The following is a 15796-nucleotide window of genomic DNA, read 5'->3' on the forward strand; positions in this document are numbered from 1 at the left end:
AGCGCTTTTACAGAACTTAGATTAAACAGTATATTTATACCGTGGGCACAATGTTCACTTTACATTTTACTCTCAATAAGCACATGATAGGATTCCCCTTTAAATGATATTTTTTTTTCTAATTCTCATATCCGTTGCATGTTGACATCACTGATGATGCTGCCATTCTTATAGTCACGTAGTAATGAAATGTGAATATTTTTGTGCTTTAGCCCAACACTATCTGATGGATTTGGGTGCCTACAGAGTTCTTACAAAAAATGGAGGTGTAAACCTCAGTTTTATCAACTTGGTTGACATTTGGTCAAAACCCTACATCAAGGGTGAGGGTGAAGAGGCAAGATAGCCAATATAAAGAAGAGAGAGGGAATAGTGAGACGGGGGCCAGTGGACCAAGGAGGGATGAAGGACAATTGACTGGCCAAGCCAGGCAGGGGAGAGGGAGGGCTAGAGTTGGAAATCAGAACCAGGTGGAAGCACATGGAGCGGAGTTGCGTAGAGGAAGTGGAGACAGCTAGTAGGGTGATAGACATTAACACATAGACTATCGGTGCTCAATTTAGAAGGACATTGATAATGTGAACCACTAAGGGAGAGTTAAAGGACAGATGGAACCAGAGCCAAATGTGGAAAGGGAGAGATTGTGATTAAAATATGTGAATAGTAGGTCAATGGAACCAAGAAACAGGGGAGCACAAAGATGGATGATGGGAGGTAAAGAGGGCTATGGAATAGCAGGTAAAAATGGGAAGACTCAAAGATGATGGGAAAGAAAGAGATGGCTGGGTCTGGGAGATGAGGGTTTACTTCAAATGGAAATTTCAAGGTTCATACCATTGATTTCCTCCGGCATATTATTTGTTGCTCCAGGTTCCAACACCTGCAGTCTTTTGTATCTCAAGTAAGCTCAATTAGTTTACCTCTCATTCCATCATTATCAATTTAGGAAGTTGTCTGGCGGTAGGTAAGCTGATAATCGTCTCATTACAGCACTCATAAGCATACACATTTACACATATAGGGATCCAGATGTACATCTTTAAGGTTTTTCAGGATTCCTACAAGTTCAAAAGCATTTTAGATACTAAGTGCTTAACTAGCAGACATATTAGTTGATTGATAGTCTACAAAATCAATATTACTTCTGTAATGGTGAATCCCAAATGATTTAATGATACAGAGATGGAACGTGGCAAATTATCTGGTTGAAAATATATTTCATTTCTTTTCATAAGTGTGAAGCTTATGCATCTAGAAAAGAAGTGGATGTTTTGTTTACCTTGAAATGCATTTACCTGTTTGTGACAATTTCTTATGGCAGACAATAATGATATAGGCTAATAAACTCAGCATATTGCTCATTTCATATTCAATAAACAATTTCTTTTTTGGAAAACCCAACAATTTTTTACTAAAGAAACATTTTAAAATAGAGATGTGCAAATGCAGCTCCATTGATCATTAATATATTTTCTAGATTATACGTAGTATATAATATATTCACTTAAAGCATACCAGGATTTAGGGCAGGGTTTCCCAATCTGGGGTCCAGGGACCTTTTTGTTAATGGTAAAGGTCCATGGCATGAAAAAGGTTGAGTATCCCTGATTTAGGGTATAATAATATTGAACATTATCATTCCTAACTGATTGATTTTTTTTTTATTAAAGGGTATCAGCATCAAAAACCAAATGTGTTTCAATATCCAATATTCTATATGGTGTTCACAGTGCAAATCTGTCAGCAGAGGTGGGTATCATTTCATATGAGCTCTTTCATCCATTTTATTCAGCTAATAAAATTGTAGTTTCTTTTGTAAGAAATAGCACAATATTCAATTTTGAAAGTCCAAAAACCTACAGGGCTTCTTCATGTCTTCTATTGTAATGAAAAATGAAAGCCATGCGCAGTAGCACTACAGGTGTTCTGGTTTTTGATGCTGTCCGAGTGGAGTTTGCAAGTTATCTTTGTGACTGAATGGGCTTCCCACATGTGCTCCTATTTTCTCCTAGAACTCAAACACATGCTGGTGGGTGAATTATTTTTATTAATTTTTATTTAGAGATACAGCACAGTAACAGGACCTTCCAGTCCAATAAGCATGCATCACTCAATTACACCCATAAGGCCAAATAACCTGATAAAAAGTGCACTTTGGAATGTAGGGGGAAACCTCAGCACCTGGAGGAAACCCTAAGTCATGGGAGGACATACAAGTTCCTTACAGAGAATGGCCGAATTGTAATAGTGTAATATTACAATTACACTGTAATAGTGTAATGTTAACTAAGTCACGGGGGAGGGGGGGGGAACATACAAGTTCCTTACAGAGAGTGGCTGAATTGAACCTAGGTCACTGGCACTGTAATAGTGTTATGTTAACTAATTCAATACCATGCCACACCAAACTGTCTACTGCAGATAGCCAGCAGTCTAAGTGCATTGTGGAATAATAAGGGTTTAATAATGACATGTGCAAAACAATAGGTTACAGAGAAATAAATTGAAGAAGGGATTTAATGTGACTGTTCTAAGAGCTGACATAGACTCATTGAGCTGAGTGGCCTCCTTTTAGGTCATAAGGAAAAATGTCACTACTCAGGACTCAACAATACGATGAAAGTTATAACTGCAGAGAAGAATGCCACTTCACTCATCAAGTCAATCCAAGCTCCCTGTGGAGTAATATAATCAGTCCCATTTCTTAACTCAACCCTTTTCATTGAACTCGAGTGTCTATCCAATTTCCTTTATCAAACATTGAACCTCTCTGCTTGTTCCAGGATTAGTGTTGGCTGATCTGGTTCACATATTTCAGCCAAGTGTCAATGCCAATATGGATATTTTGATTATTTATGAGATGTGGTGAATGTGCCAAATGTACAGTGCAGAAGAGGTTGGGAGAACCCTATTAAAAGGTAAAAAACGACCCCCTACAATTGGCCTACCGACGGAACCGATCTACTGATGACACCATAGCCACAGCATGACACACCATCCTCACTCACCTGGAGAAGAAGGATGCATATGTTAGAATGATGTTCCTGGACCACAGTTCAGCATTCGACACGATAATTCCCTCCAGACTGACAGGAAGCTCAGAGACCTCAGCCTGCACCCCACCTTGTGCAGCTGGATAATAGAATTCCTATTGGATCGCAGACAGGTGGTTCCCCAGATCACCGACGGATGGCGGTCATCATCGCGGACAGATGGGCTCCCTCACCTCTACCCCTCTGACCCTCAACACAGGTGCCCCCCAGGGTTGTGTTCTGTCCCCTCCTCTACTCCCATTACACCCACAACTGCGCTAGCACATACAGCTCCAATCCGCTGATCAAGTTCAGATGACACGACTTTGATCAGCCTTATTTTTAGTGGTAATGAGACAGCCTACAATGGTGCCAGGATAACAACCTCTCCCTTAGTGTCCAAAAAACAAAAGTGTTGATTATGGATTACAGGAGGAATGGAGACAGGTTCACCCCAACCAGCATCAATGGGTCTCCAGTTGAGAGGGTGAGTAGTCTCAAGTTCCTCGGTATACACATCACTGATGATCTCACCTGGGCTGTACACACCGGCTTTTTGGCAAAAAAAAAGCACAACAGCCTCTTTTCACCTCAAGTGACTGAAGAAGTTTTGCATGGGCCCCCAAATCCTCAAGACCATCTACAGGGGCACCATTGAGAGCATACTGACTGGCTGTATCACCGCCTGGTATGGAAAATGCACCAACTTTGATCGCTGGGCACTGCACAGAGTGGATGTGAACTTCCCTCCATTGAGGACATTTGTATCAGCAGGTGCAGAAAGAAGGCCTGGAAGATAATCGGGGACACCGGTCACTTGAACCATAAACTGTTTCAGCTGCTTCCGTCTGGCAAATGATATCGCAGCATTAAAGCCAGTACCAACAGGCTATGGGACAGCTTCTTTCTACAAGCCAATATTGGACTTTTAAATTCACATGTCTGTACATTGCAATGGAGTCGTAACGCAAAGATCTTTACCACTTCACATTGTGGGATGGATGTAAGATTTAAATAAACTGTACTTCTACTTCTACTTCTTTAGATGGTAGCTCCCTTTTATAAGAAGACTATTCAGAAAAAAGATGTAGGCAGCAATTCCTTGGTTTTCAATCCAATGGATTGACAGAAATGGCTGTTTTTATACAGTACCTTAAATGTAGTAAATTGTCCCACAGGAATTCAGTCAAATTACTATAGAGACGTATAGAGTCACAGAGTTATACAGCACTACAGCACATAATCAGGCCTTTCGGCCCACTTGGTCTGTACCAAACTGTTATTCTGCCTGGTTCCATCAACACAACAAAGAATATTAAGACAAACTACCCAAATCTTCTTTTTACAAGGCACTTCCAGGAGGAAAGAGAGCTGGTTTAATGACAAAATTCCAAATATGATTGGGCGGAAGTGAGATGACAGCACAAGGAGTGGCCTCAACTGATCTTTAACTAGATTGTTCTGTGATATCTCTACTGCCCTCACACTGCCTTGTGTACAAAGCTAGGCTGGGAGTTAAACTCTTTCTCAAAAATCACCTGAACTGGCAGCTTTCTTCAGGGTTTTTAATGAGAAAACTTTGTGGAAAAATATTGCTGTTTCAAGGGCAAATAAAGTATGGATGGAGAAGGATGTCTTTCTATCGTCTGTGCTATAAGTTGAAATCAAAATTAATCCACACAGGAAATGGTGTAAAAACAGCTTACAAATAGGAAGTGATGTTTGTATAAAATAAACTGCATACAAAGTGAACAGCTCCTCGAGAGGCAAAACATTCCCTGCCTGATATCCATGATGTCGAATTTACCTACTGAAGCTAAAAGTCAAATGATCATTTCATTATGTCTTTGGCAAAAGAATGGACAGTCTCAGAGACTAGGCTTGAAGCAGTTTACTGCAAAGTTTTTAATCATTCTCGCTTCAAAAATGTTTTCTTTGATTACATACTTGCTCGAGGTAATGCCCGATGAACAGACATGTGACACAGTGCTCAACCAGAATGGTGATTGGGTGAGGTGTCTCTTAAGTGAGCTGTGCTCTCTTAATATGTCTTCCAATTACTCCAAGAGTCAAGAAAGGTACAGAGCTCACTGAGGTTACTTTGGATTGGACGAGGTTCCTTCTCTGTGACATACTGCACTTGCTCTGCATACACCTGTCTTTGTACAAGAAGAAGGATTCTAACCTTTGTCAGATTCAGTTGCTCTGCTCTGAGGGGATGCTTACAAATGTGTCAACCACTACAAATGCTGTCTTTGGCTAGTCCGATAATTTTCTCTTTCATATAACGTTTGGTAATATGGCGGCACTTGTAGATGCAGCAGCCTGTGGGGGGCAACTAAAGGTGCTTTTTTTCTTTGTCAAATGTGTTTTTTTTAATCGTAAGTCTATAGTGGACTTCAATAACTGCAAGTACTGCAGGTCTACCGCACCAGTGAGCTGGTTGTTGTTCGGATTAGCCGGCAGTCAGTTCAGAGAAGGAGATGCTGGCCATCGGCCCACAGGAGGAGAGTTGGGTTGCCGGGCCACATGAGGAACCAAAATGGGTTCAGAAGAGCTGACCCGGGTGCAGGTTGTACTGCTGCCTGCTACTTGAAGGCACTAGAGTTGGTACACAAAGGTGGTTGCAGAGAAGTCATGAGTGACCGTCTTGGACACTTCTTCTGCAATTGCAAGACCCTTTTGGACGCTAATTGCCACAGGCCTGTTTTCCTTGCTCGTGCAGAGACAGGAAGCAAGGCAGCAGTGTCGCCTCTGTCGTAGCAAGGACTAGGCCTCAAGCTACGTGCTTGCCTGCTGCTGCAGTCCAGGTGAGGAGAAGCTGCCCGAGGCGGTGCAGTGTGGCATCCGTGCTCAGTTGGGAATAGCCTCCCCCATTCGTGCTGCCCTCCAGTGTTGGATCAGTGGAATTATAGGCTGGACTGCTGGGAAACATCAATTTGCATGACTTGTTGCTCAAGATCCTGGACCAAAAATGTGTTTTCTTGCGTGTCTATGTTCTTTCTTTCTCCTTCTTTATTTTGAATGTGTGTGCATGTTTTTGCACTTTGGCCCCAGAGGAACGCTGTCTCATTTGGCTGTGTCCATTTATGGTTTGAATGATAATTAAACTTGATTTGGTCTGATAGATACTACTCTCACAAGATCCAAAATGACTTTGGTGCCTTTTCTCCAGGACATTAGTCTTAAATGTGTTGACAGTGGCCTGATGAGCATCATCAAGGCAAACTTCACCCACTATGACCCAACCTAGGTCCAATTGTTGGGCATAAGGTGCATTGTGCTGATCATTGCACTCTTCATGTCCCTTATCTGCACAGCAAACAGGAAAATCTCAGCAGAAGAGTTAAGTGGGGAGGAATCTTGTCAGCTATGTCCTTAAGGTGTGAACAACTGTGTGCAGCTTCAAGATCTGGGATTTCATCCCTGTTGTTGCAATTAATGAGAGTTGGCAGAGGCAAGCAGACCGCCCCTCCTATTGAGACCCGACAACTCCACCAGTTCTGCTTCCGGTAGCTTCTGACATTTCAGAATATGTCTTTATGGAGAAGTAGCTACAGCTGATGAGTACTCAGTCGCTCCCCACTGTGCTCAGCTGTGGGTGTGTCGGAACCAGTTGCCCAAGGTGCTGCTCCTGAATTTACAGCTGTACCTGGGTCTAATTCTTCTGAAGTGTCAATAGACCCTTGGCTCAGTGTCCTGGAGACTAATGTGTGTCCATCTGTGTTCTGTAATATGTTGATCGTACTTCTCCAGTTCTCCTTGCAACTCTCCCCAGGTTCTCCACCATTCTCCAGATGACTCTCATGTCCATATTTGGACTGACTCTGCCTCAGGCGTCTCTGGTCAGACTCAGTATGTCATTAAAGTTTAAGTCTTGAACTATTGTCCAATGGTGATTGTCACTGCAGCCTGGTGCAGTAAATGAGAACCGTACAGCTGGTTCTGTGGCAGCTTCTGTTGAAGGTGGGCCACCAGTGCATTGGTGCACTGTTCGGCCCTTTTTTGTGCTCTTATTAAATGATGAACACCCATGTTTTTTCAGGTTGGTCCCCTTGGGCACTTCTCACTTTTGACCTTAAATGAGGATTCATCTTTCTTTGGGTTTGAATCTGAAGCTGAGGATGCAAGTTCAGGACAAGGATTGGGTAAAAATTTGGTGTGAATCCTGACAGGAAGCTGGTTCCCATCTTGGTCTGCTGCCTTAATTTCACCTAATATTAAGCAACCATGTCTTATTTGAGGGCTGTCACCAATGGTAATTTCTTCAGTCCCCTTCCTAGAGAGATGACCACCACTGTCTAAATCAGCTGCTGCTTCATACACATTTGCCTCAGCTTTGCACTCCTGGAGCGCACTCAATGTAACCTCTGCTCAAATCTTCTCCATGTCTATATGAGCTTGCTCTATCCGTACTTCAACTTCATGCTTACCATACACTGCCCTCATTCTTGCCGCCTCGGCTCTGGCACATGTTTGAGCTGCAGCCATGCTAATCATGGTTTTGCTTGAGAGTCACGAAGACATGATCAATGTGCTGTATTCTGAGCTGGCTGCCAGGGCTTGGTAATTGACGCATTCAGATGCATCTCTAGTATGCAGGCGATACCTTTGAAGACGAATTATCTTTTCACTCTACTGCCCTCAGCTTGCATTGCATAGAAAGCTAGGAACGGAGTTAAACACCTTCTCAAATATCAACCAAGACAGAAGCTTTCTTCAGGGTTTTTAAATGAGAAAACTTTGGGAAACGATATTGCTGTTTCAATGGCAAATAGAACCATAGAACCATAGAAACTACAGCACAGAAACAGGCCCTTTGGCCCTTTAATAAACAAATAAATTAATCAATAAAGAGTGATTGGAGAGAGATGTCTTTCTACCATGTGTGCTTCAAGTCAAAATCCAAATTAACTCCTGCTGGAATCAGTATAAAAAAAGAGCTTACGAACAGGAAGTGATGTTTGTACAAAACGAGCTGCATACAAAGCAAGCAGCACCTCCAGAGAAAGAACCATATCAATATTATACGTTGAGTGGTTGAAAGTTCTCGAGCAGGATTAAGGAAAACCTCAAGGCATTCTACAATATGTGATGAGCAAGAGGATAAGACGTGACAGAATAGGACCAATCAAGTGTGACAGTGGAAAAATGCATATGGAACCGGAAGAGGTAGCGGAGGTACTTTGCTTCAGTGTTCACCACGGAAAAAGACCTTGGAGATTGTAGGGATGACTTAGAGTGGACTGAGAAGCTTGAGCATATAGACGTTAAGAAAGAGGACATGCTGGAGCTTTTGGAAAGCATCAAGTTGGGTAAGTCACCGGGACTCGACGGTATATACCTGAGACCACTGTGGGAGGTGAGGAAGGAGATTGCTGAGCCTCTGGCAATGTTCTTTGCATCATCAATGGGAATGGGAGAGTTTCTGGAGGATTGGAGGGTTGCAGATGTTGTTCCCTTATTCAAGAAAGGGAGTAGAGATAGTCCACGAAATTATAGACCAGTGAGTCTTATTTCAGTAGTTGGTAAGTTGATGGAGAAGATCCTAAGAGGCAGGATTTATGAACATTTGGAGAGGCATAATATGATTAGGAATAGTCAGCATGAACATAAGAACATAAGAAATAGGAGCAGGAGTAGGCCATCTAGCCCATCGAGCCTGACCGACATTCAATAAGATCATGGCTGATCTGTTCGTAAACTCAGCTCAATCTACCTACCTTTTCCCCATAACCCTTAATTCCCTTACTATGTAAAAACCTATCTAACTGTATCTTAAATATATTTAGTGAAGAAGCCTCAACTGCTTCCCTGAGCGGAGAATTCCACAGATTCACCACTCTCTGGGAAAGACAGTTTCTCCTCATCTCAGTCCTAAATCTTCTCCCCTGAATCTTGAAGCAATGTCCTTGGCTTTGACAAAGGCAGGTCATGCCTTATGACCTTGATTGAGTTTTTTGAGGATGTGACTAAACACATTGATAAAGCTAGAGCAGTAGTTGTAGTGTATATGGATTTCAGCAAGGCACTTGATAAGGTACCCCATGCAAGGCTTATTGAGAAAGTAAGGAGGTGTGGGATCCAAGGGGACCTTGCTTTGTGGATCCAGAAATGGCTTGCCCACAGAAGGCAAAGAGTGGTTGTAGACAGGTCATATTCTGCATGAAGGTTGGTGACCAGTGGTGTGCCTCAGCGATCTGTTCTGGGACCATATCTCTTCATGATTTTTATAAATGACCTGGATGAGGAAGTGGAGGAATGGTTTAATAAATTTGCTGGTGACACAAAGGTTGAGGGTGCTGTGGATAGTGTGGAGTGCTGTCAGAGGTTACAGCGGGACATTGATAGGATGCAAAACTGGGCTGAGAAGTGACAGATGGAGTTCAACCCAGATAAGTGTGAGGTGGTTCATTTTGGTAGGTCAAATATGATGGCAGAATATAGCATTAATGGCAAGACTCTTGGCAGTGTGGAGGATCAGAGGGATCCTGGGGTCCAAGTCCATAGCTGCTGTGCAGGTTGACTCTGTGGTTAAGAAGGCTTATGGTTTATTGCCCTTCAGTAACCATGGGATTGAGCTCAAGAGCCAAGTGGTAATATTACAGCTTTATAGGACCCTGGTCAGACCCCACTTGGAGTACTGTGCTCAGTTCTGGTCACCTCACTACAGGAAGGATGTGGAAACTACAGAAAGGGTACAGAGGAGATTTACAAGGATGTCACCTGGATTGGGAAGCATGCCTTTTGAGAATAGGTTGAGTGAACTTGGCCTTTTCTCCTTGGAGTGACAGAGAATGAGAGGTGACCTGATAGAGGTGTATAAGATAATAAGAGGCATTGATCATGTGGATAGTCAGAGGCTTTTTCCCAGGGCTGAAATGACTAAGACGAGAGGGCACAGTTTTTAGGTGCTTGGAAGTAGGTACAGAGGAGATGTCAGGTGTAAGTTTTTTACACAGAGAGTGGTGAATGCGTGGAATGGGCTGCTGGCGACGGTGGTGGAGGCGGATATAATAGGGTCTTTTAAGAAATTCCTGGATATGTACATGGAGCTTAGAAAAATAGAGGTCTATGGGTAACCCGAGGTAATTTTTAAAATAAGTACGTGTTCGGCACAGCATGGTGGGCCAAATGGCCTGTATTGTGCTGTAGGTTTTTCTATGTTTCTATCCTAAATGAGTTACCTATTTTGTTAATGTCTATGTTAATTGGATAATTGACTGTGTGAGTAGTGTTTGCAGAGAGACAGGTAAACCAAAGACGATTTTATATATTGATCCTGCTTTTCAATATTAGTCTTCGTACTTTTGCAGTGCAATTCACCTTCTAATGATCTCAGTTGAACTCAATATATAAAGTAAGCAATGATTTTCACTGGGAAGTCCCGCTGAATGATTTGCACTTTATAGTGAATGGTTGCTGAGGTGAATACTGGAGCAGTTTTCAATATCACTACGGAAACTGAGCAGCATAATGGTGTTACTATTAGAGTTACCATCTCGTAGCTCAAGTGACCCTAAAGGTGAATGCTGTCACAGTGGAGTGCCCTTGTTCTCCCTGTGACCAAGTGTGTTTTCCACAGATGCTTGAGTTTCCTTCCACATGCTGAAGATATTGGTGTCTTTAAATTGTCCATAGTTTGTAGATGAGTGGTGGAATCTGAGGGGAATTGATGGGAATGTGATGCACATGAAAAATGAAATTAGTTTTGTTTGGTATTTGTTGGTCAGTGGGCCGAAGAGTCTATTTCTGGGCTCTAGGACTATGATTTGCTGTAGGTTTGGTTTTAATCTTTGAATCAGAGCTCTTAGGCTTGAAACTTTTGTTTCAAAAGTGTTTCTGGAATTGTTTCTGGAATTCTACAAGTCATCTTTACTGTGACCCTACGTGAGAGAAAAATAGGTTAGTTCAGCTTCACACACAAAATGCTAGAGGAACTCTGTGGAAAAGAGTAGTCAAAGTTTCAGGCCAAGTCCCTTCATCAGGCCTGAAATGTTGACTGTACTCTTTTCCATAGATGCTGCCTGGCCTGCAGAGTTCCTCCAGCATTTTGTGTGTGTTGCTTGGATTTCCAGCATCTGCAGATGGTCTCCTGTTTGTGATTAGTTTAGCTTTCTACTTCATATTACCGCCTTTGCCTGAGAGACTTTGAGAATGAGATAACTGTTTGTTACAGCTTCATTCATGTCCATTCAGCAGGTGACAATAACTCTGGAGGTTTCCATATTCACAAAGCTCATGTGGAGTTGCTGTATGTGATTTAATTAATCACAGCTATGGCAGATGAAATAAGAGGTAACCAGTTGCCTAATCCACTTCTCAAACAATGGCTTACTGCCTTGTACAGTACAGCATATTGAGTGTTTATCTGTATACTTTGTAAATGTAAAGATGGTTTCTACCACTATTTCTGGAAGTTTGTTCCAGAATCCTACCATGTACTGTTAGGAATTAAGTATGCTTGCCTTCCCTCCAATCTATTTATGGCTCCACACCATTATTTTGATCTCATGGTAGTGGAATCTGTCAGCAACTTAAAGAGCTGTCCAGCGGATGCCCATGCCTTCAGAAGGGAGAAAATCAAAACAAATGGTCCCCAAAGTTAAAACATACGATGTGAATATCATTGACTATTGAGGCAATAAAAAGGTGATCTATTTATCCTTCCATTTAATTAAAACCTACAGGATACAGACAACCTGAATTAAAACTGGTAGAATTCTTGTAGCAACACACAGAAAATGCTGGAGGAACTCAGCAGGTTAAGTAGCATCTGTGGAAATGAATAAAGAATCAATGTTTCGGGCTAAGACCGTTCATCAGCAACAGGATTCCCACCCCATCCCCCACCAAAAAAAAGTAATGGTTATAGCTTATTAATTCAAAGACAAATATTTCTTTGTGTGCCTGGCATCCAGGGAGTTGCTCAGTTTTCATCAATAAAAATGTAATTAGTCAACATTCGGTGGTGTTAGTTTTCCTGACAGGTCTCAATATAAACTTGTCCAGAGTGATAGCATGATTGTGCCAAGGTACCGAGCTTTATTTTTATACAAATGTTACTGTTCTTTATTTTCAGTTTACGATGGAGGACACTTTGACAAGTTCAGCTATCAGCGTTTATCCCTGGCAAACACCATGCAAGGTAAGATGACAGCCAGCAATTGATGAAAAAATATAGCTCTACCCAGTGATGGTAAATAAACTTTATGGTTATACAGATCAATAATAATGTTTAATATTACTATACGGATTCCTATCACAGTATGTTGACAGGCCGACTAGGGGGAATGCCGTACTAGATCTAGTATTAGGTAACAAAACGGGTCAGGTCACAGATCTCTCAGTGGGTGAGCATCTGGGGGGCAGTGACCACCGCTCCCTGGCCTTTAACATTATCATGGAAAAGGATAGAATCAGAGAGGACAGGAAAATTTTTAATTGGGGAAGGGAAAATTATGATGCTACAAGGCTAGAACTTACGGGTGTGAGTTGGGATGATGTTTTTGCAGGGAAGTGTACTATGGACATGTGGTCCATGTTTAGGGATATCTTGCAGGATGTTAGGAGAAATCTGTCCCGGTGAGGAAGATAAAGAACGGTAGGGTGAAGGAACCACTGGTGACAAATGAGGTGGAAAATCTAGTCAGGTGGAAGAAGACAGCATATATGAGGTTTAGGAAGCAAGGATCAGATGGGTCTATAGAGGAATTTGGGTAGCAAAAAAGGACCTTAAGGGGCTGAGAAGAGCAAGAAGGGGGCATGAGAAGGCCTTGACGAGTAGGGTAAAGGAAAACCCAAGGCATTCTTCAATTATGTGAAGAACAAAAGGATGACAGGAGTGAAGGTAGGACCGATTAGAGATAAAGGTGGGAAGATGTGCCTGGAGGCTGTGGAAGTGAGCGATGTCCTCAATGAATACTTCTCTTCGGTATTCGCTAATGAGAGGGAACTTGATGACGGGAAGACAATATGAGTGAGGTTGATGTTCTGGAGCATGTTGATATTAAGGGCGAGGAGGTGTTGGAGTTATTAAAATACATTAGGATGGGTAAGTCCCCAGGGCCCAACGGAATATTCCCCAGGTTGCTCCGCGAGGCGAGAGAAGAGATTGCTGAGCCTCTGGCTAGGATCTATATGTCCTCGTTGTCCACGGGAATGGTACCAGAGGATTGGAGGGAGGCGAATGTTGTCCCATTGTTCAAAAAAGGTAGTAGGGACAGTCCGGGTAATTATAGGCCAGTGAGCCTTATGTCTGTGGTGGGAAAGCTGTTGGAAAAGATTCTTAGAGATAGGATCTAGGGGCATTTAGAGAAACATGGTCTGATCAGGGACAATCAGCATGGCTTTGTGAAAGGCAGATCGTGTCTAACAAGCCTGATAGAGTTCTTTGAAGAGGTGACCAGGCATATAGATGAGGGTAGTGTAATGGATGTAATCTACATGGATTTCAGTAAGGCATTTGACAAGGTTCCACACGGTAGGCTTATTCAGAAAGTCAGAAGGCATGGGATCCAGGGAAGTTTGGCCAGGTGGATTCAGAATTGGCTTTCCTGCAGAAGGCAGAGGGTCGTGGTGGAGGGAGTACGTTAGGACTGGAGGGTTGAGACTAGTGGTGTCCCACAAGGATTGGTTCTGGGACCTCTACTTTTCATGATTTTTATTAACGACCTGGATGTGGAGGTAGAAGGGTGGGTTGGCAAGTTTGCAGACGACACAAAGGTTAGTGGTGTTGTGGATAGTGTAGAGGATTGTCGAAGATTGCAGAGAGACATTGATAGGATGCAGAAGTGGGCTGAGAAGTGGCAGATGGTGTTCAACACGGAGAAGTGTGAGGTGGTACACTTTGGAAGAACAAACTCCAAGGCAGAGTACAAAGTAAATGGTAGGATACTTGGTAGTGTGGAGGAGCAGAGGGATCTGGGGATACATGTCCAAAGATCCCTGAAAGTTGCCTCACAGGTAGATAGGGTGTTAAGAAAGCTTATGGGGTGTTAGCCTTCATAAGTCGAGGGATGGAGTTTAAGAGTCGCAAGGTAATGAGGCTGCACTTGAAGTACTGTGTCCAGTTCTGATCGCCTCGCTATAAGAAGGATGTGGAAGCATTGGAAAAGGTACAGAGGAGATTTACCAGGATGCTACCTGGTTTAGAGAGTATGCATTATTATCAGAGATTAAGGGAGCTAGGGCTTTACTCTTTGGAGAGAAGGAGGATGAGAGGAGACATAATAGGGGTATACAAGATATTAAGAGGAATAGATAGTGGATAGCCAGTGCCTCTTCCCCAGAGCACCACTGCTCAGTACAAGGGGACATGGCTTTAAGGTAAGGGGTGGGAGGTTCAAGGGGGATATTAGAGGAAGGTGTTTTTACTCAGAGAGTGGTTGGTGCCTGGAATGCACTGCCTGAGTCAGTGGTGGAGGCAGATACACTAGTGAAATTTAAGGGATTACTAGACAGGGATATGGAGGAATTTAAGGTGGGGGGGGGTTATATGGGAGGCAGGGTTTAATGATCGGCACAACATTGTGGGTCGAAGGGCCTGTACTGTACTGGACTATTCTATGTTCTATGTTAATATTATTGTTGGGTAATCTGCTCTGAAACACAGGTAACATGAAATTCTCTGTGCTGACTAGAAATATTTCAAGTGAACAGTAGCTCGTGAAGGAAAAAATTACATATCTTAGGAATAACAATTTTTCTTTGTTTATTTTGAACAGGTGTTTTCCAGGGTATCAAACAAACTCACTTCCTTTTCCAATCCTTTGTATGATGGTAAATTGGAGAACTGGAAGCCAGCAGAAGAAACTCCTGGAAATTTGAATTCCAGAAATACTTAAAAAAGATAGATTTGCTTCAAACATCATTAGTTAAACCAGAGGTGTTTCCTGAATGATTCTTACTGCAATAACATAAAGTGATTGACTTGCTGATAACGAAGAACTGTCTATTTTATTGAATGTCAACATTGCTTAAAGATCTGTAAACATTTACAAACTTTTCTGTTCGAAATCATTAAATAGAGAAATTATGTTTTGTGCCCATATGTACAGCAGACACTCTTGACTAATTATAGTGAATTTAAAGACCTCCCTTGGTGATCATAAATTGAATTGATGTCATGTTTAATGTGAGCAAGAAGGGCAGTGTGCTGTGCTATATACAGAAGACCATATTAAGATGGAACTAGAGTAACATAAAACTGTCAAAAGGCTCACTTCTGAAAAATTATTTGGATAAGTGTATTCAAGCTGAAGCTGATTGGATAACATTACTGCAAAATCAGCATAGTTCTATAATGGACAGCAATGTGTCAGATTACATTGTCATTTAAGCTGTCCCATTGATGCATCAACAGCTCCTTGGCATTAACTTTATGTTTTTGTACATTTTTAACATTCCCATCTCAGCTTGCTTAACTTTCCATCATAGCACCTGTATTCACCATTGGCAATATTCTTATGCTCTCAATCTTTTACTGAAAGCATCCCTCCTTTCTTTATCTACACCTTCTCTGCTCACTTTTTACTGAAGCTTGTGTTGCATACTCATAGACCATTATTTTTGAAAAAAAACTCCTTACTGATCCTGATCCTGAGGTCTAATCCGCTGGAAACATTGCAGAACATGAAATTCATGCCTACACAATAGCTGAGTCACATTAATGGAACCTCCTCGGGGGTAAAAATACTCAAGAAAGAAGAAAGCAGAAAGGTCAATGCAGCAGTAGAGATCCGCAGTTCTTCTACCCACTGTTG

At 42.2% G+C, this 15796-nt stretch overlaps 1 protein-coding gene across 1 annotated transcript in view; it reads left to right on the top strand.

Annotated features, from left to right (window-relative positions):
• Positions 1 to 14981, top strand: part of malrd1 (MAM and LDL receptor class A domain containing 1) — a 351826-nt gene extending 336845 nt beyond the window's left edge. The window contains exons 35-37 of the mRNA XM_072252046.1: positions 1671 to 1749; positions 12115 to 12180; positions 14759 to 14981. Coding sequence (XP_072108147.1) covers positions 1671 to 1749; positions 12115 to 12180; positions 14759 to 14878 — 265 coding nt within the window. The 3' untranslated portion in view covers positions 14879 to 14981. The remainder of the gene's footprint in view (positions 1 to 1670; positions 1750 to 12114; positions 12181 to 14758) is intronic.
• Positions 14982 to 15796: the final 815 nt, after the last annotated feature.

This window comes from Mobula birostris, chromosome 3 (genome assembly GCF_030028105.1).
Source record: "Mobula birostris isolate sMobBir1 chromosome 3, sMobBir1.hap1, whole genome shotgun sequence".
Taxonomy (NCBI): domain Eukaryota; kingdom Metazoa; phylum Chordata; class Chondrichthyes; order Myliobatiformes; family Myliobatidae; genus Mobula; species Mobula birostris.